This window comes from Chironomus tepperi, unplaced genomic scaffold, assembly GCF_022539635.2.
Source record: "Chironomus tepperi strain 1889 unplaced genomic scaffold, CSIRO-AGI_Ctep_v1 contig_68, whole genome shotgun sequence".
NCBI lineage: Eukaryota > Metazoa > Arthropoda > Insecta > Diptera > Chironomidae > Chironomus > Chironomus tepperi.
In genome coordinates, this window is record NW_027226190.1 from 1,529,315 (window position 1) to 1,552,054 (window position 22,740).

A 22,740-nucleotide genomic window follows, 5' to 3' on the forward strand; every position below is an offset into this window, starting at 1 on the left:
CTTCTGTCACTCGCACATACAATTTTTATCGATTTAATCAAATATGATTTTCAGTTCCAATCTAAATACATTCCCTATTTCTCGCATGGTGTGAGATTAAATGAGACTTTTTTTTTCGCTGTGCGAGTTTGATTTTTTCCCTCCATTTTTTTTCATGAATTTATATGTGTGATAAGGTTGTAGAGCAGGGGTGGACAACCTTTTATTATTCATGACACACCTTGGTGGTGAGCCTCGACTAATGCTGCATAATACATGCCATTCGTGGCATTTTTTAACAATTGGATAAATGTACCACACCAGAAAGGTTATCCACCCCTGCTCTAGAGATTTTAAATATGCAAATGTTTGCTATCAAGCGCTCTGTCGTCGTAAAAGTCACAATGAATGAAATGACGATGACATTGAAAAGAAAAACATTTAAAATTTTGACATAAAAGAATTGAGTGTAAATTTTGCTAATTTTGCAAAATCTGTCCGCAGATGAGATTTTATGACATATTTTCATTTTAATGATCTACGGTAATGAGGTCGTCGAATATTCATTTTAGGGATATTTTGTGGTTCATGGCTGTTTTATTTATTAACTCTGATTCCATTGACATTTGTACAATTTGAAATGCAGGCTGAAAATGCCACTGATTTTCAATGATCAATGTCAATTTCAGCATTAAATGCTTACTCGATGAGAATATCCCAAAAAAGCCAAACAATGAGATAACCTAGTTTGCCAGCAGAATTTTTTGATGACTAATGACAGCAAGAACGTCTGAATGATGAATTTGTATTTTCATATATGAGTGAGATATTAACAAGCTGGCAGTCAGGTGTTTGAAATTATCGTATGATAACAAGTGACTGGCATTTTGCGTTCATGTCATTTAAAAGAAAATCTTTATATAAATGGCTGGGTTATGGTTTATTAATGCTTTAAGAGGCTCAATATTAATAATATTCTTTTTGGTTCTCAGGAGTTCTCTTTAAGTCAAGGCTGATCATTATTTTATAATAAGTCTTAATTCATTTTAAGGAAGGATGAATTAGATATTGTTTTTGAACTTAAAAGACAAATGTAAAGTTGGATAAGGGAACAAAACCTGGCACTCTACTATTTACCCTAGCAGGCAAAGAGGCCACTTTTAGGAACCGTTGAGGATTTCATGTTCTTTGCCTTTTAGGTGAAAAGGAAACAGAACAACTATATTCTAAAGCTAGAGACCAGCTTTTTTACGCAAGTGATAAAAATCGATGAAATTTAGTCAAAAGTTTCCTCAAGCTAGCTTTTTGCAAGTAAATCCCTTGTGGACAACTTGACATTATGTCCGGTTAATAACTAGACCTTCTACGGTTGATTAATGACATATTTTATGGGACGTCACGGAGAAAACATTATTAGATGACCTTATGACTAGTTGATAGCTAGACATTATGTCAAGTTGTCCACACGGTTATAGAAGGTAATAGATTCTGAGAACTGATTTTGAGCTGTTTTGAGGATATCGCTAGAATTATGATATAAAAGGTGTACCACGGATGTTTGGACATAATCATATAATATATAGAATTCATGCCTTAATAAGACTTTCTTATGGAATATAAATTCATAACAAGTAGGAAGAAGGACTCAAAAAACACATTCCAATCCATTCCATAACAAATGAAAAAGCTTCCAAAAATTCGCCTGCCTAATCCTTTTGACAAACAAGAAGATAAATGAGTTTGCGGTAAACAGGTCACACGAGCGAGAAAGTAAACATAAGATTTAATCTGCAATAATCAAAAATGTGGTTTTAATACCTGCTTTATCATATCATATGATAACAGTTGATCCAAATTTAATGGAAGTAAATAAATAGACTAATGATGAAAAACAGACATTCTGAAAAAATCAGCACAAAATATTTATCATCAAAAATGAATCTGTAGACAGGTACAGTCCCGAGTGACATAAGTGAAGGATGCTCCGCCCAAGAAGCATTTAAGGCTCTGTCAAACCTCTTTTATAAATCCGAAATTGAAGCCGCATCCGTTTGGCGTTCATATGGCTGTCAAATGGAAATCGTCAAATTTCGTCCATTTGGCTGCCAAATGGAAAACGCCATATGGCTGTTAAACGGATGCGGCTTCCTTTTGGCATCAATAAAAGAGGTTCTTCAGAGCCTTAAAAGCTACATTACGGAGCTTCCTTCATTTGTGTCACTCGGGTATTGAACATTTCTTAGTCATTTAAAGTTGATTTTCCTCACCCTAGCATCAAAATAAATGGAACATTTGAATGCTCATTCTATGTGTAATCACTCGTAAGCATGACATTTGCTCTTCCCAAGGCTAATGAACTTGTAAATTAAATTTGAATAAATTTGAATCTTTATTGCGTAAAAAATTAAATTTTTCTTAACGAGTAAATTAGAGTCTATTAAATTAAATCTACATTTTATGTGCTTTAAGCATTTTGATGGGCTTTAAAATAAATTTTTATATCCAACAAATGTGAAAAATTTAATTCAATCATAACTTTACCATTCTCATTCTACTAAATTCCTTTCAGTCATGCTTGCTTAATCACAGTAAGTTTACTGATTTATTGCTTAACGAGAAATACATGATTTATCATGATGACAGTTCAAATAAGAACTTAGCGCGTGAGAGAGAAAAATATCATTTTTTTTTGTGGATGTCACTTGAATTTTTCATTTTGTTCTCTCCTGTCATTTCCCCTTCTTTATGCTCTATATGCTGTATTTGAAACAGTGTTGTCTCAGATGTTTGAATTAATCAGGATTAAAGAAAGTTTGTGAAGAGTAAAATTGTCTAGACAATGACTAGATCCTGATAGATTACAGTCACCTGAACAATTGGCCATCATGTCTAGAATAAAGTTCATGACAATAACTTTAATAGCACAACATGGCGAAAAGTACCAGGGTTTCGATACGTCGCTGTATTGACAGTATGACGCGAAGTTGCCGTGATGGCTAATTTTAACTTATTTGTCGGTGGGAAATACGGTTGGCCAAATTATGCTGCATAGGGAACTGGCATTTATATAAAAATTGAATAATTGTTTGTCAATTAAATGCACATTTCCGAATAGCACAAGTTGATTAATCAAGTCTAAATTCGACACCAGACCGGCGTGACTCTGGCATTGTATCTGATTTAGATTAAATTCGTTAGGAAGCTGTTCATTTATTACGTTACGCAAAAAAATATCTGTTACAAAATTGTAGATCACCCCTCTCCCTAAAAAGCGGACGTAATAAAGGAAAAGCCCCTAACAAGATTTGATTTAAATTCAGTATCATGCCAGTGTCACGTTGACCTGGATAATGCTAAAGTCAATCCGGTACCAAGATTCGATTTAAATCCGATATCATTCCAAAAATAACGACCACCGATCCTGAATCGAGTACAATATTCAATTTAAATTTCGGTACCATGCTAAAATCTCACAAGCCTCGATTTATATCGAATTCGACACCAAATCAGAGTCACGTCCATCTGGAGCCTGATTATTGATCGATTAAACAATTTGTGCCATTTGGTAATAGATAAAGGTTGACTTGTTCCTAATATAACCCCTAGTGAAGTGTCCTGTCAACTTTAAAATACTGACACAGACTGATATAAACCTATAAAGTTAGCTCAAAGCTTCAATCAATATGTCAAACAACTTGAAGACAACACTGCCTTTAACAATGTTTTTTTAAATGAATTACTTCTTTTTATCAGAAGTGCCAAGAAAAAAAAATTATAATTGTGAATTGTTTCTCATCCAACTTTTTTTAGCGCATTTTTGAAATTTTTTTCAAAAAGGTAGCTTAATAAGACACAATGTTCGGTCGTTCGTTCGGTCGGCTGACGCTAAAAACTTTTTAACTAGACATCGTAGAGAGCTCGGAATGGTTTTAAAAGATCAGTTCCATAAAGTTATTGCGGCGCCGGGCATTTAAAAGTTTCAAATCAAAGCATAAATACTATAATTAACAATTTTTCATTTTCATAACAACAACAACACGTTTTTTTATTGTTTTACAGTGTATTTCAATGTTCTTCGAATTTTTAACAGTGTACAAAATTTAAATTTGTCATAACCGTTATTTGGTTTGAATTATAAAAATCCGTTAAATTATATGGAAGTGACCTGGATCTTACTGGATCTTGCTTTGCAGATCTGGAAGTGATCTGGATCCTACTAAATCTTGTTTTGTGGGTTTGGAAGTGACTTGGATCCAACTGGATCTTGTTTTTTGGATCGGGATATGACCTGGATCCTACTGGATCTCGTTTTGAAGGTCTGGAAGTGACCTGTATCCTGCTGGATCTTGCTTTGTAGGTTTGGAAGTGACCTGGATCCTACTGGATCTCGTTTTTTAGGTCTAAAATTAACTTATTAATCAATTACTGATCGCTGGGACAAAAATGCGCTGAAGTAACTCGGTAAGAACGAGTACTTTTGTAATTTTTTTTATAAATTTTCATTCAAGGTGTAGTCAATAAATCAAAACCACGATTCATACCGATGCCGGCACGAAAGGGGCTTCTTGCGCCCCAAAATACTTTTCTTGATACGATAGCGACACGTTTCGATGGAACACGTAAGTTGAATTGTTTTTATACTCGTTGTACTTGACACATTTATCACATATGTATGTAAGCATTCAATTCATCCTTTTGTATATCTTTATGTACATTTTTCATTTTCATCACTTTTTTCTCTTTTTTCTAATTTATTCAAGACAAGAAGAGTAGCTTATGGAACATTAAGCATTCACTTTCATTGAGAATTAAATCAGCTCTTCAAAGCTGATTCAAATTTAAGCTCGAAAAGACATTTTAAATGAGAGATTTTTTATTAAAAATGCTTGAAAGAATGACAAGAAAAAGTTTGCAAAGTAAATGCAATTAAAATTATTGCTGCAAAAAATGTCAAAAAATTCCATCTTAAAAGCAATTCAAGCGAGAATTGAGAAAGAAAATGAGTTAAATTAATTTTGTGAGAATTTGAGACTGAATGTGATTGAAATTCATTTAAAATCTTAAATGCTCTGTAAATTGATTTTGAATTGAAATAAATTGAAATCGGATTAAATTCTTCTTGCATTTCACTTGCATAGTTTATGGCATGTGATTGACATGCAGGAGATTCTGTTTGCATAATTGAAAGTGTTGTAGAGAAAGTTTATGAAAATGTGGTCAAGGGATCCATTAGAGGTTAGAGCTGAAATGTAGTTTTTTGGTCTAAATCAATATTTATGTTCTTGTGGATTCATCATTGTTTGTAATTTGTTTTCTTTACTTACTATTGAAGAGATGTAGTAAGGATAAAGAAACAAAAGTTTCAATTTAGACTATTTTAAAGTGCTTAAAAAAGTCATTTTCTGGACCAAAATACAGATTCTAATAAATTCGCCCTAACGACATACTGTCAAACGACACACTGGCAAACGACAGACCGTGATTGCTAAGGCAACGTTATGTCGCCGTATTAACAGAAAGACGCGACATGACCTGTTGTCACCAAAGCATTGTCAATTCAAAACCATTTCATCCGATACAAAGACAAAATTTCATCCAGAACAATGGAATCTTTCATCCAGATGAATTTCAGTGTCAATTCCTTGGCTCGATTGATTTCGAGCCATTTTAAAGACAAAAATGAGATTCGTCACATTATGCAATTCGTAGAATTTTAACACAATCTCTCGAGTGGACAAAAATACGTTAGAACTATACATCAACTGGATAATAACTTTACATTAATTTGTTAAATAGCATTTTTGTCCACTTGGGCTTAAAATTGTAGGTTTTAAAAAGGTTCGGTTTTCTGATATTTGAAATTTGAAACACTGGACTAATAGCCGTTCAGACAAGAAGTTTGCTCATGAGTATGCTTACAAAATTGATCTTGTTCAATTATATGTATGTTCATTGTCTGTCAGGAGCTAAAAAAAAATGCAAACCTCAACTCCACCCCAAAAACCGAACGTAATAAGTGAAGGAATCCTGATATGAAAAACTTTAATAGATTGACAATTGCAAAACAATTTCCTAAAGGAAACATAATAGACGTAAATAACAATCTACTATATTATAATAGAAATTCAAAAAAACATTCATTGACATGCATATAATGGCATAAACATTAAACCAGGAAGCACTTATGACAGCTTTAATATGTTGCTTTAATTATTGAAATACCTTATAAATTAAAATTGCCCTAATTTTGGTATTCAATAGTAAAAATAATCAAAAATATTGTCAAATAACTGCAAATGTTTACCTTACAATAATATTTGTGTGAATCTTGTTCTGAATAAATTTAATAAAGGTTTATTTATAAAACAGCCTTTCCTTTTATGACGAAAAGTACGGTTCAATTCTTGGATTTCTATATCGAGCCAAGCAACACAAAAATATTTAAGGACATTTGTTTTGCTATTTTTGAAGCAACCTGACACCCAATCAAAATTATTCAAGTACCGTCCGTCACAGTACAGTAAAGAAAATAATAGATTAATGACATTTGGACAATTCGGCTTCGTGAGCACGTAAACAAACATGATATCTTGTCCAAATGTGTAAAAAATGATAAAAGAAAGCAAAAATATTCTAAAAATATTATTGAATAGAATGGACATATGAACGTGATATGGAATAAAAAGAATTTAAACGATAGAATTACTTGCTAAGAGGTCGAAATAATTCGAGTAAATATTGAAATGGTGAAATTGTTCGTTATGATGTACTTTTATGATTACATTTTCCAAAGGTGGATAAATTTGTCTTCAAGTTGCGTCACAAATTGTGGAAATACTTTGTTATCTTGATGAGCGAAGGTGAACGCAATGTAATAACGCTTAAGTATCATTTTGGTGCTTAGCTTAGCAACACACATTAAAAAGAGGAGTTCATACTTTATTTCCTTAGTTGGCTGGTTATGCAGATCATCTGTGATCCATGGTTTCTTTCAATTGGCATCTAATTGAAACTGGCTCTATCGCTGGGTGCCCTTTGCCAATTAGCAATAAAAACTGCTTCACCATCTCTAACAACATCTTCTCTCAAAAACTTTTTTGACCGTCCCCCAGTGTCCGAAGAGGTGTTCATATGGGGTCCAAAAACACTCATAACTCCATTTGGCTTTCAAATAGCTGCTAAATACAGTAATATGCTACATGAGCTAGTATTCGATCGACACAGAAGATGATGAGGTTCTGTCATGGAGCTTTTAAGTCTTTATCAAGGAAGCATAATACCAAATAAAGACGGTTCTTAATAAACGTATCCATGAAGGGATCTTCAAGCTCTATGAAATATCCTTGTCGTAGACTTTAAGCTTTATGAAGAAATCTTCTTCATTCGGAATAGTTGTTGTTAATAAATTCGATGCTCAACAGGTTAGCAGATCTTATAAAGTTTTTAATATATAAACTACACTTAGGAATCAGCTCGGAATCAAGCTTGAGCAGTTCAATGCAACAAACCAAATTTTTCGCAATAGAATTGGTTGAAATCAGCGGTAACGGTGACATCATGGCAACTTTCATCTTGCCGTTAATACAGTGATGAGTAGCATACACGTTGTTTTGTTCGGAAAAATCAAATGTACAAAACCAATTTTGTCATCAAAAACAGTTACAAACATGTGATCAGACATGTATTTTTGCATGCATATGAATCAAATTCACCTACTAAGCAACCACAAATCATCATACGTCATGTGGTTGTAAACAACACAAAAGTATACAACAAAATTTCAAGTGATGCTTTTAAGATTTTTTTCATTTCCAATGACGCAAAACATTCAGCAAATCTTGATGAAAATTCTTTGAATAGCACATCAAAAGTAACTTTACATTTTTTATGTACTTCTGCCATTAATGTACTTATCAAAGTTTTCTGTATTTTAAGTAGTTTTCACTCTTGTCGCGTAGGAGCTGAAAAGCTTCAATTAGACAATTTTTCAGCATGACTAAATATTATTTCAAGTTCACTCAAAGCTGAAAATGTCCCCAATTGAATTATGTGAACCATTTCCAGTACATTTGTGGCTTGTGGATGTACAGAATGAGTGCTTGATATTTTGAATGGAATTAAAAACCATTTAAATTATCCGTCAAAGCTTGAAAGTGCAATTATAAATCTACAAAGGTACAGTCTTAAATGATTCACATTATGAAGACATGGCACTCATCTCCATCCTTTTAAATCTAATATACGATTAAATTTAGTAAAAAATGTATAAGCACAGGATGGTGAATTAAAGATTAAAGCATACCGCATTTAATATTTTATACCTTAGAGGGTAATTTAGCGACAATATAGTAAGCGACATCATAGAAAATTACATTCAAGGCTCTCGTAAATGAGTTGTTGCCAATAAATGTAGTAGCGTCTCCTTTTAGAAAGCTATAAAAATTCACTAAAGAAAATTAATTTTGTTCTAGAACTGCATCATGTTGTCAATGTTGTAGGTGTTCATCGGTAGCTAACAGCAGCTTATGGATTAATTTCATTGTATTTCTTTGAAATGTGAATTCTATCTTGACGAGGATTTGCTATATATATTCAGTAAATCATTAACAATCAAATCTTCTGTAGTCAACGTATTTCTATTGTAGTCTTCAAGGTATTTGAAGCATTAGAAAACTTTTTATTCAATTTTTTATTTGCAGAACTGATGCTTTGTGTTGCAAAATGGATGAAGATTATATTCATCTACAAATACTATGGCACACGATGTTTTCAAAAATGGTGTTGCTCTTGGCTATAGAGAAGGTTTTACTGAGTCATCATCTAGGAACCCAAATAACCTCCTAAGAGAACCTCATGAGAGAGGCTCATGATTATATCCAATCAATATGATTGAGCATGCTTAATTTTGTGACCATAATCATGACCATGCTGTCTGTTCAGGAACATAAACAATGATTCCTTATTTATTGATATTCCTAAATAATGTCAAAGTAAAGATGCAAGTTATGTCTGTTTGTTAACATAATTTTGATGCATACTTAGCACAGAGTACTTAAAAATTCAGAGAAATTGTAATTTAGTAGTTTTCGTTTAAAATCTATTAAGTACAGTCTAAAACTACAGACCTACGCATCTAAAAAACATGAAATATAAGCCTGTGGTTCTTGGTTGAAATTTAATTTTTAGTATCTAGCCCGAACAGCACAAATCGGGTAATCGATCAAAAATCCAGCTTCAGGCCAGCATGACTCCTTCTTCAGGCCAGCATGACTCCTTCTTCAGGCAAGCATGACTCCTTCTTCAGTTCAGGCCAGCATGACTCCTTCTTTAGGTCAGGGTGACTCTGGGATGTGATTGACGTGACTCTCCGAGGAAATTGGTATTAAACCGAGTCCGGGACCATGCCAAAGTCATGCAGTCCTTGTATCGGATTCTCGATCGATTACCTGACTGGCGCTATTCGGAAAGCGATGCTCTGATCTTCATTTTCCGAATATGATTCAGCAAAGTCGACAAAATAATAAACTTTGCTAGAATAGTGTTGAATTCATGAGGAGCTACATCAGTGTCGCAACAATTAACCCTCACACAACGAAATTAATTATGCAATTTATAATTATTGACCATTATGTCTCATAATTATTGCAGAAATATATTGAAAAATCTCAAACAAATGCCAATCAACAACTCATTTCCTGCAGACAATTTATTCTGCATTGATGAATAAAACTTTTCATTGTAAAAATAATTTCCTCGATTTTTCTTTTTCCCATTTCAATATTCGCTATTATGATTTTCAATAAAAAAGCTCTCTCTTACTTCCTCCAGTTTCTATAGTATCATTTGTAAGCATGACAATATTTTATCGCATTATTCAGACAACAATGTCAATATCACTAGTCATAAGCATACTTTTATTGATTCATTTACTCATTTTATATCTTGTTATAATTAATATTTTCTATTCAATTGATTGGAACAGATGCATCTTACTCACACTCTTATGATTTCATGAGAAATTCATTTTAATCCTTATGAAATCCTCATCAATTTGTATTGTTTCTCATAAGTCTTACGATTCCGATTTTCATGAACTGATATTTATGCAATAACATTTCTGTTCTCTTTACAGATTCAAATTTTGTGCTGGGTAACGCACAAGTGACCGGCTATCCGATAGTTTATTGTTCTGACGGTTTTGTCGAACTATCTGGATTTAGTCGGGCACAAATAATGCAAAAAGGTAAATATAATTTTGAGTTGTAGATTTTTTTGATTATTTTGATGATTCTGTGTTGGAAGTTGAATGGTTATGTGTTTTGAATTAGAGTAAGACTAGAACTGACTTTAATAATATACCTGGAAGACAAATGGCGTAGAAATGGCCGAAAATCTGGCCCTAGATCAGAATAACTCTGTCTTGAGTCCAGATTCGATAAAATTCGGTCTTTGGTCAATTTTATGTGAATCTGAAGTCAGATTTTTGAACATTTCTGCTCCGTGTGCTTTCCGGGAAAGTAGAATAAATCCCTATAGTACTTACTGGAATTAATATGAATGAAGTCCAGCTTTATAAAAAATCACTTAATAATGCAAAATATGTTTATTATTAGACGATTGAAAACAGACTAAATATTCCAAAGAAGGGGTTTACAACTACAACAGGGGATGTCAACTACTTGCATTTACAAATAGAATTTAAATATCAATAGACCGTTGACATTATTTTCAACAGATTTAAATCATTATAAATAGAGTTCGTACAAAACTGCTGGTCATCACATCTAAAATGCAGACCTGCGGTTCTTGGCTGAACCCTAATTATAAAAATCTCCTGAAAAAAGATGATCCATTCATCTTTTCCATCTCTGCCATGGTGCTAGAATTAAACAGAATATGAAATTAAACCCCGATCGGCACTCTTTGAAATGTTGCCACCACGACGACGAGATAGTAGTATACTAGGAACCATGTGGCAGTCACTTGGCAAATCCGGTTGTTTCCACCAAGTGGCTGCCAAGTGTCGGGAACTGAATCCGGCACCAAATCAGAGTCTAGTTGACCTGGATCCAGATTTTCGATTGATTAACTGTTATATTCGGATCTGCTATATATTTAGCATTAACCTTCCTTTGCAAAAACAGCTGCTGACAAATTCAACAGCAGAAAATTTGCTTATCCTAGAATACAAATCAACTAACCTGACTATCCCACTTCCAACACATTTTTTTTCTATTGTTATAAATAAGCCGACATACAAAGACCAGCTTGAAGAAGCAGGCCGAAAGAAAAAGTGAACAATCAGAGTACAGTTGACATGAGAGCTGCTTTTATCAATTATATTTTATTATATACAAAAGCTCTTTGTTGTTATTTAAAAAATGTGTGACTGACTTCAGCTTTAAAGTCAACCTTTTTCAGTCTTATTCTTCTATCCGTTCAACAAAAAATATGTTAAAGCATAGAAAGGAAAACTTAATCTTATTTAGATATAAAAGTGGATTCTGCTAAAAATAAGAAAGCCAGACTCCGGTAAATTTCAAAAATTTTACGCTTCTTTGATCCTGTTTGTTGAATATTTCACAGTGGTATGAGCTACACATGCCTTTATCTCTCACAGTTGTATGTGTTTTTGTATTTTTCGTACGAAAAAAGCACACGTGCTTAGTTGTGGATGAATCATAGCGTATTTTTATCAATGCTTGGGTAAATACAATTTACATGAAATTTCCCAAGAAATATTTAATCTAAGCTTACCTGGAAATTTGTTGTCGCATACTGTTTTTAATGGTTGTTTACGAAGAATATCAAGGAATTCTTAAATATATTCAAATTCATGGCATGCTTTTGGTATTTAGTGTGGTACGAATTCCTCGGTTCCATAAGAATTTAAAGACCTTAATGACTGTGTTCATCGGATTTCACCACATAAAGTCTCTTGACATTCCTTTCCACAACGATTTATGAAGAAAATATTTACAGAGTCACAGCATTTAATTTAAAAAATATGATAAATTATGTCTAATGCAGTGGTACGCAACCTTTTATTCTTTGCGGCACACCTTGGTTATAAGCCTTAACACTGCATGCGATTTATATCATTTTCAACAATTTTTGACGACACACAAGTGCACCGTGGCACACAGGTTGCCCACCACTGGCTTAATACATCCCTATTTATGTCTTTCCTTAAGATTTAAGCATTAAGTGACTTTAAATATTCAAGATGAATGGCGATTAATTTCAATTTACGATCCACATGGAGGCACTTTATTTTAATTAAGTAAAAACTTTAACTAATTTCCCGGAAGCTATTTTAAGGCACAATTAAAATTAATTGAAATAACAAGATGGAGGTGGAGTGGTTTTTATAAATTTAAATTTTAAATGGATTAATCTTTTGGAGCTTTAAAGAGATTTTGATTGTCTTGAAAATTAAATTAGTGTGTTATGGATTACATAGATGTGGAAAAGTAGAGCGAGAAGTCGATTCGAGGTTTTGTATAGAAAAGTCGAGTTGAGTTGACTCGACTCCATACAAAATTGGCATCGACTTAAAGATTTGATAAATAATTGGAAAATTGAAAAATTAGGTGTTTGACTTCTTTATAGTAAATTGTTCTGAATAAGCTCCCTGTTGCAAATGTAATGGAATCTTGCCAAAAATGAGATTTTCTTGTTTCTTAATCAGTTGTTGCTTAAGTTAAAATGAGGAGACTGACATACCAAATCTTGCTTCAATAATATAATGAAATAAGATTCCAGCAGTTCCTTTGCTACAGTAGAACTTACTTGCTTACCCGAATAGCTCAAATCGGTTAATCAATCCAAAATCTGGCTCCAGGTCAATCTGACTCTGACATTTTTCCGTTTTAAACTGAATCTGGTACCAAATCAGTGTCACTTCAACCTGTTGCCGTGTTTTTGACCAATTTGACAGATTTTTACTATTCGGGTTCCTATCCAAGTGGACAAAAATACCTTAGAACTAGTCATTTACTGGACGTTTACTTGCCATTAATTAATTATGACATATTTTTGTCCACTTGTGTTACTTACTTCACTAGTCGGACAGATCCATTGTAATCCATGACATTTCTTAGTTGGAGCCTAAAGTCTGGAGCCTGGCTGTATTGTAAGCTGCCTTCCGTCTGCTAATTTCCGATACTAAATGCAATACTGTATCAACAGCCTCCTTCCGAGAATACTTCGATCACCCACATGATCCTTTTCCACCTACAAAGTCAAATTTAAAGACTTTTTATTTCATTAAAGAGTTTTTGAACTCTTAAAAAATCCATTAAGGCATGCATTTAGCTATTTCCAGACATGTGTGCTATAAATCTACAATTTGCTCATGAAAATAGCTTAATTATATGTTCATAAAGAGAAAAGGATCATTAAAGGAAGAACATTAATTAAAGCATTTCAAAAAACAATTAATCAATACCAAAAAAAGTTACAAAACCTCACCTTCATCATCATTATGAAGTATCTGGCATCAACTTTATTTTTTTCTATACACCTCCTCAATTTTTGAGGCTTGCTTTCTCAATTCATTCTATAAAATTTATACCATTCAGTAATTCTACATAAATTGACGTATGAAATTCAATTTACGAACCGAAGATCCTCTTAACTTTACGTCTTAAAGGAGACATGTTGAATGAAATTAATGATTTTAAAACTCCAACAAATCATTCATCGTCGAATATTTCAGTTTAAAAAAAAATGTTGAAAAATGAAGTCGGATATAGTCACGATTTTAGTTATCTTTTTCCTCCACGCTCAATGTTGAGGAAGCAAGTACCAAAAAAATGTCTATGGTATATTTTTCAATTTCATTTTCCGAATGACATAAATGAAGAAGGATTTGTTACGGAGCATTTAAGGCTCTGCTAAACCTCTTTTATTAACATCAAATGGAAGCCGTTTTCATTTGGACGTTAAATGAGTCGTAGTGGCTCAGTGGCTGAATACTCACTCGATACCTAATTATTGCAACACCGCTCCAGCGGTGATTAGTTCGAGACTCGGCAGGAAAAACCATTTGACCTGTCCTTTTTCGAGTCATATGCAGTGGAAACGCGGCTCAAAGCCTCCCTATGTAGGATTAAATACAATAGGCTGACAATAGCGTCACTAAAGGAGTTGTTCTGAAACCATTATAAAACTGTCCCAGAATGCCTGGTCTACAGAATGCAGTGGTCTGGCCCACCCTCAATCGTTAAACAATCATTAGCCACGAAACGTCATGGTGAAGCTCTAGATCTCAATAATATAAATAGCTAAAGCTTTTTTATGGATGGCAAACGAAGGAGACTTCTATCTCGAGAGAGAACCAAGAGCTCATGGGATTATTGTGTGAGCCACGAAATGCTGAGAATTAGAAATGCCAGCAGAAGATTTAAAGACAGATCCAGCTTTCTTATTTACTTTCTGGAACCATGCTCCGACTTGGAGCCTAGGTAGGATGCTACAAAATGCTTTCCATCTGTTGCTGGCTGTATCACAAAGCTTGTACAAATTCTCAGATTTGACATCTAACTGACAATGCTTCGTTACCGTCCTACGCCATGTTACTCTTGGAGCACTTGGACGCCTTTTTTCTTGTGGAAGATCCAGCATTCGACGAACTTAAAATATGACAATGGACCTTCGTGCGCTTTTACTAAGGAAGTAAGTAAGTAATAGAGCTTTGGAGGAGCCTTAAAACCTCCGTGTCAGAGCCTCCTTCGCTTATGTCACTCGGGTTCATATTTTTTGAAACAGGAAATATGCTTTTTCCATCTGCTTATGAACTTATTATCTTACACACACGCGCTAGTATTCCATCCATTCTATTATGCTACATATTGTAGCAAATGACAAAAAGAGTAGGAGAAGGACATCCTCAAACGATGAGAAAAAGTGAAAAGAATAGAATCATATTTTTTTTTGTATATTTCAAAGCAACAAAAGGCATTTCATTTACTATATTTTTGCTACTTGACGATAATAATGTTACTCTCTTAAAAGCGTCTAAAAGAATGTAAAGGAACAGAAAGAAGGAAGAACAAAAAAAAATCTTCTTTAAATGATTAATGGAGGATTTCGTGCGAAAAATGAGAACAAAAAGGTTTCCCAATTTTTTGATGCTTGATGCTGAAAAATGTTGAGTCGAATGTGGCGGTGCACATTATTATTGTTGAAAATAGCAAAAGGATGCCATTGGATTCATATGCTACAATGCTCAAAAGAATCATTATTATCAGTCTCATAAAGAAGCTGTTTCAATTTTTACATCATCATAATTACATGTTGTATGCTTGACTTATTTGTTCCTTTTGATTTCGGGTTGCATGGAGTAATCTGTTCTGAATATGAAATGATGAACAAACGGGAAACAGGAAACAGGGGTTGGTCACTTATGGTTCTACAAACGAAGCAGTTACTGCAAACATTAGAAAGTTTGTAATTTCCAACAGACTTGATTCGACATAAATTTGACTATTTGAGGTTTGACTTTCTTTTTGACTTCTTCTATTAAGCAATAGACATTTGGTGGTAAAACATCCTATTCTGAGCTTTAATCAAGCTGTACAAAGTCTACTGAGGACCTAAAATATTCATTTTGAGCTCTTACCATACTATAAACTGTCCATCAAGTGTCAACATTTGCTTTTGATTCCTAATTGCAATTACTTGGAGAAGGTTCAATCATGGAAGTTTTGAGGCTCTGTTTCTTATTTGCTTAGTATGCTGCATGTACAGATCTATTGTGATCTATAGCTTTCCTTAATTTGCATCTGAAGCTGAATTTATCGCTGGCAATCGCTTTCCAATTACCGATGCCAAGTGCATTACCATCTCTATCAACAATCACGTGATTGCATGCCTTCTTTAAAATTAGATTGAAAGACTTTATTAATTGGAGCTTCAACAGGTCTCCTTAAAAACATGCCCAGTCTAACAGAGCCGATTGGCATTGTTCTTCCTACAATATTCGGTTCTCTCAATTTGCCGTCCATAAGGCTTCAAAATTCCAAATTCAAATGACGAATCCTTCTCCGCCTGTGTCGCTCGGTCTAAATCATCTGTTTTTCAACGTCATTCCTAAATCATCACGACTGAAATCAATTTACAATAAAAATTAGTGAAGCTTAGAATATAAACCTAAAAAAAATTTCTGTTCGGACACGCCAAATTAATTCCAAAAGCCCCATTTTTACAAAAATAAACTGATCAAAATTCATTTACTCAACCATTCATCAGAATTACTTCCCATTGAACTAAAACAGAAGTCTACTAGACAATGTTGGCATAAAAATTATAGCTTTTTACATTCCGACATCCGAAAAAAAATATTCATAAAAAAGTTGAAACATTCCAAATATCTTTACTATTGAAATCATTTCCTTTCTTCTTTTCAAGGGCACTGTTGAATCTTTATGAGACCGTCTATTAGACCCTAAGGGAAATGACTTCTCAAAACTTTTGTAACGACCGAGAAATAACTTTTTATAACAATAATTTTTTTAAACTTTTATTATGTATGAACTGAATTTGATGACTGTTTTATAGAGCGAGCTGGTAGAAGCAGTTGTGTGAAGTTTCGGTTTAATTTTTGTTATGTTTGGGTAATTTGTAGTAACAAAAGGCTGTTCATTGAAAAATCTAAGTCAATCAAAAACTGAAAATGAAAAGGAACAAAGCTTTATGAATTAAAAGGTCAAATGAGATGTTAAATATGATAAGCCCAAGAAGCACAAGGCGGCGAATTGGAAGTTTTACTGTAAGAATTGGTCAAAATCAGCGGTCTCGTTTTCTTTCTCGAGCGACACAAATGAAGAAGGTTCATAAACCATTTTATTAGTACCAAATGGATCCGTTTCCGTTTTCCATGCATATTGACACCTTTAAAATACCGTTGCGGTGCCTTCAAAATTTGTGTCGCTCGGACGTCTGGTTAACTGTATAAATTACCGTCCCGATCGTCACAGATGTTTCATGGCAGTCAAGTGGCTGTCATATGGAGTGCTTACTGCCATAATAATTGCCACTTGGAAGCCATGTGATTGCCATATGGAGTGCTTACTGCCATAATAATTGCCACTTGGAAGCCATGTGATTGCCATATGGCGTGTTGATTGCTATCAGAGTTGTCAAGTGGATGTCATGAGGCTACCATATGGCGTATTAACTGCCAAACTAATTGCTACTTGAATGTCATATTGCTGCTATATGGCGTGTTAATTGCCATAACTAGGAATTTCAATACCGGTCCAAAATTTCAATCCTGGGATTTCGGTGTTGGAAAATGGAGCCGAATACCGGGATCCTGGGATTAAAAACCCTAGCCATACCTAGCCATAACAATTGCCATTTGGATGCCACGTGTTCGCCATGTGCCTGTCATCTAAAGCTTGTTGCAATCGTGTGTTAATATGGTGACATAGCGTTGTCATAGCAAACACTCTGAGTTATTCGGGTAAAGGTATTGAGATTGAGATTAAAGCGATCCAAAACCACAATAATTTCGATGAAACTTAATAACTGCTATGGAGATGCTGTAATGAAGTTAGTCACCTTAGTGGGTGTCTTGTAAGATTCTTAATGAAATTTTGGTTTTGTAACTTTTAATTTTGATACTTTAATTAAAAACTGAAGTATGCTCATGTCAACTGCTAATGATCAAGTCAAGCATCCTCGAGTCTGGTATTTTTGTAGAAGTAGCTTCCTTCATATCTAATATTATTATTTCTTCTTTTTTCACAGGCTGTGCGTGTAGGTTTCTTTATGGTCCTGAAACAAAAGACGAACACAAGGGACAAATTGAGAAAAGTTTGGATGGTAAATTGGAGCTGAAATTAGAAGTAATATTTTATAAGAAGAATGGTAAGTACATCAAATGTTTAGACATGCTTTATTTATCCCCCCCCCCCCCCATCCATTTACTCATCTTACTCACTCATGACATCAATTAATTTTGATATGATATAAGCTGGAATGAGTAAGATAAGCATTTACACTTTGAGTTTGCTTTTCGTGAAATGAGTTTGAGTTGTGTTGGAAGGATAATTTTTTTTTTCAAAGATTATCTATTTTATGGCAATCTTGTAGTGCGAAAGTAAAAGGATAAAAGAAAAGTTGAACAAAATTAATTATAACTTTCTCGCATGTTCTCTCGAAGAGGATGAAGACATTATTAATTTAAAATAAATGGGCTGATATATGGAGATAATGTAAAGCAAGACTAGAATAGTCACGCTTCAAACATGATGGATGAGATTGGACATGGATTATTTTTGAGACATAGCAGGAATAATTTAGAGCAGAGCTTGAAGTCGATTCGGATTTCGTATGGAAAGGTTAGTCATATTCTAATCCAGTGGACTCAAAGCATTTCAACATGCGACACACTTCATTTACCTACGTTCTAGCTTTATGAGCTGGCGGTACTTCGAAAACCAGAGATGACTTGAAATTTAATAGAACTTTTAAGATGTAAGGAAAATGCGTAAGGCCTACGTACCATTTAGGCCACAGATGTCATTTTAGATGGAAGCAGATTACATTTGTCGACAGTTAATATTCTCATAATGTAGCTTTAACAGAGTCTCGTGATGTGACCCATATTCATTGTGTCCAAATAAGATTTATAATAGTAGAGCATAGTTTGAGTAACATTATTCAAATTTAAGGGCCGATTAATGTGAAATTCTCCAGTTATTGTCTCTAGATTCGTAAATTTGCCACTAGAACCAGTGTTTTATTCTGTAGAATGTTTAGTCGGTTTTGGGCTTCTCTTCACAAATTTAGACAATTAGCACAGAGTATACTTACCGAACTCTAATTAAGTATGTGATCAAGAGGCTTAATATGGTTGTAGAACATGATTTCATCATTATGTTAACAGCAAAACCACATAAGAACATGAAAAGTTCGCATGACGTTGCATTTTAAATTTTACATATTTATTAATCGAGCAAAAGTGCTTAAGGAACTGTTGCACTGGAATTACCACATCATAAACTTGTAAGCCTATTGATCATGAGGCTTGACCTTTCAAACATCATCAACTTAGAAACTGACAGCTTAATCACGCCAATTATATAACTAATAATTCTACATAAACAACAAAAATCTATGAAAATTTGTTCTTCATCTTATCACATCGTAATTTTATGCTTATTATCATTTAACAAAGTTAAAAGACGTGTCGAATACAATTCTATGGTAACTCCATGTCATGGCACTTCTCAAGTATTAAAACATTTGTATTCATTACCTTTCTAAATTGATAACAAATTGACACAAAAAAAATCACAGCAAAAAGTTGAAACTTTTTCCATCTTTTTTGACATTACAATCTCCATTTCAGTGTCTTTCCTTCTTCTTTCCTTCTTTTGTGGGCTGTGAGAAAGAATGACAGAGTTGTTGACGAAAGCATTGACTTTTTTGAAGAATGTTCTAACCTCAAATCCTCATCACCACAAGAGTCAACTCATCCCATCCACAACCCTGTTCGACAAAGAAAAAGTGAAATTTTTTGGGGTTTGAAGCCGTATGGCAGGTGAAATAAACAGTTCGAAAGATACAAAAACTCAATTTATTTTCATGATGGAATGGGAGATGGAATCTAATTTATTGCAGACCACAAGCCATAGGTTAAAACTTTTCTAGCTAAAGTAAAACTTTTTGATCCTATTGCTCAATCAACAACTTTTAGCCGTTCGTTGATGCTTCTCGAGAATTCTTTCTGTATGTTAAGGTATAGATGGAAAATGAAGACAGTCGCTAAACTTATAAACACAATAACTTTAAGTGAGGTTAAGGAACATTTTGCGGAAAAATAATGTGGAATTGAAATTTGACTACGACATGACTTCTTTGTGACTTTATGTCAATAATATTCAACCTCATTGAGGGTGAATGGAAAGGGCAAGTGATAAATGGAAGGATATGTTACCATAAATTATCAATTCTGGCCCAACAAATTAAATGAATTATAAAATTTAAAATCATTTTCTCAGACATTACTTCCATATCAATCAAACTCAAATACAGCACAGAATTCTTTTCGCATTAACATGGGATATCATCTATTGTGTAAGTGATTTCTCTCGAATATTTTGAGTGTTTGATGAACATGAAAAGAGCAGAATGGAAGGGCATGTGTGTATGAAAACGAAAACTTTTCCTTCAATATCAAAACGTGACATCTTTTATAATCTCAACTTTAGTACTCGAATCAAATGATATCCACATGGGGTCGTCATGAGGTTACGGAACGTTTTGAGATTTTGCAGTTAGAAAGTACACGACGTATTTACTTTCTTGGCTGGTCGTTGAGATTAATTGTGATTCATGATTCTTCATAGATGTCGTCTAAAACTGGCTCTATCACTTGCTTCTACTTTCTAATTTCCACTACCAAGTGCAACACTATCTTCATCCACAGCTTCCTTCCAAGAGTAATTTGGCTGTCCACGAGCTGTGTTGGCGTTTGAACGACGTAGATGGCTGAAAATCCATCCTCAAGTAGATTTGATTCTGTCCTGAGCTGTGATTTTATCGAATTTGTGCTGGAACCAGAGTCACACTGGTCAGGAGGTGGATTGCTCATTTGTAGCAATTTGTAGGTCGAGAGGCTTCCGGGACTGTCCGAATTTTGTCTGAAAGAATTAGGAAATGTTCTTAAATTAATTTCTCACGTTAAAAATTGTATAAAATTGTTTAAAGAAGCATATCTTAGGGTATATTATTGTAGCAAATCAACCTTTCCCTGGTGCATATTAAATATTAAACCTTTTCTCTGGATTTTGAAGAAAATCCTTCTTTCCATTCAAATCTTCAATTTGCAAGGGTTAAAATTCGTTAATAAAAAATCCCTAAAATTATTATCCATGCAAAAATTTCGAGCCTTACCGCCATCTCATCTCTCCTTTCTTATTTACAAACCTTGGGCCTTTGCTTTTCACTCTTACTGATTACTCTTTGCTCTCTTCTTATTCTATGTCAAATTAGAAAGAGGGTTTACTAGAGGGATTTCCAAACCTTCATAAAATGCTTAAAAATTATCATAACCAGGGTAGAGGTTTCAAATAGTTTCTGACCATTGATTCAAAAAATCTAATTTTAAGGTTATGTAACTTATAAATTACCCCATTTTTAAAAACTTTGCTTTATAAGATCAACTCGAAAATTTTTTCATTGTAAAATGAATAATACGTAACCTTCATCTGTACCTAATTTATTAAATGAGTAAAGTTTTTCACGCCTTTTTATTGACGACAAATAAGTTCGAAATCGGCGACATGATAAAAATATTTCTACGTTTTCTTGTTCCCAAGGGGTAGGCAGTAAAGGTGAAAAATTCTCAGAAAGCTCATTATTGTTCTGAAAGCTTTGAGTACTAAATAAGGATACTTGAAATATTAGAAGAAAATGAAAAATTCATCACAAAAATGATGCGAAGTAATTTCCGGAAAAACATCAAACTTTATTTGTGGAACTGGAACCATTTTTATCGAAAGTTCGAGTACTTTCGTGTACTTTCATTCTGTTCCTAAAAGTGTACCTTCCTCAATTATTAAAAGCTTGAATTTCTGCGTTATAAGATTAGGAAAAAAGTGATAAAAATGAACGTCTTTTGTTATTGATGATGTTGACGTGATGGAACCATATGCGACAATTGTTATGAATTGGTTGACAGGTGCTGATAAATACAAAATAAAAGGGTAACTTTTTTTGTGAACTGATGTGTGAGGAAGGAAAGGAAAAGTTAGTAAAATGCGTAAAACTAAGAGTTACTTGAGTTTTTTTAAAGTTTTTTCAAAGATCTGCTGTGTCTATGCAAAGTATATCCATTTTTTTTTGTGATTATGTCGGGAAAATTTGAGTCAACTTCGAGTCAAGAAGAGCCCAAGCGACACAAATGACTCCACAGAGCTTCGGATTGCAATGGAATCTCGGCATTACTAGATTGGACGATTCGATTGGAATTCGGACTCTAGTTAAGGTCCGGAGTAATGTCATATTTGAATGTAATAATGAATTTATCATCAAATCTCAATATTTTGAATTCAAGCAACAACAATTTTGCTTACATTGACTTTAATTTTTCATAAATCTCAGAGAAATATGAAAATAAACAAGCCCACGAAGGTCGTTGTTGTAAGAAAATTTTGGTTGCAGTAGACTTTTTCACACCTACATGCAAATTCTTATTTTGATGTAAATACGTAAATTCACTTTACTTTTTGGAATTCGCTTTCAGCATTTTTATATGTAAATTTTCCTCTTTTAATATTGAATCTTTAGTGGAACTGTTGCATTTGTGTATAAATTAAAGGCTGTTCGTTTGTGTCGCCCGGGAATTGTTCATAATTTCCCACCTTTAACATACAATTTAGCCATAAACTTTTTGACGGTAATTTCAATAGTATTAAACAATTATTCCTCATTTCCTACTTCTATTACAACATTAGATTCCTTAACATTGTTCCTCAATACCCCAACTGTGTTAAAGACGGTTTATTTATCCTAAAAAGAAACAAAATGCCGTTTTGGGTGTCTGTAAAATTTGCATGCATATTATTCTCTTGTGTTATAACCCAAATACCATAGTACTAGACTTTATGAGAGAAAATGATCGCTTTAGGGAAATGAGGGAAGAAAAATAAAAAAATTGAATAGAATATGAAGCAACAGAGAAAACTCGGAGACAAAATATTTAAATTTGGTTTGGATCATAATTTTATTTGTAAACACGAGGAA

General features: G+C 33.7%; 1 protein-coding gene across 7 annotated transcripts in view; it reads left to right on the plus strand.

The window, feature by feature from the left end:
* Elk (Eag-like K[+] channel) overlaps positions 1 to 22,740 on the plus strand; it is a 73,875-nt gene that overhangs the window by 8,621 nt on the left and 42,514 nt on the right. For 6 of the 7 annotated variants that reach the window (XR_011545461.1, XM_070653416.1, XM_070653414.1 and 3 more), the window contains exons 2-4: positions 4,488 to 4,598; positions 10,112 to 10,222; positions 17,737 to 17,856. Coding sequence is in view for 6 of the 7 variants with exons in the window: in XM_070653416.1 (XP_070509517.1) it covers positions 4,523 to 4,598; positions 10,112 to 10,222; positions 17,737 to 17,856 (307 nt within the window). In the remaining variant the exon portion in view is untranslated. Of the gene's footprint in view, positions 1 to 4,469; positions 4,599 to 10,111; positions 10,223 to 17,736; positions 17,857 to 22,740 lie in introns of those variants that run through there. The other variant, XM_070653415.1, reaches the window with a different exon arrangement.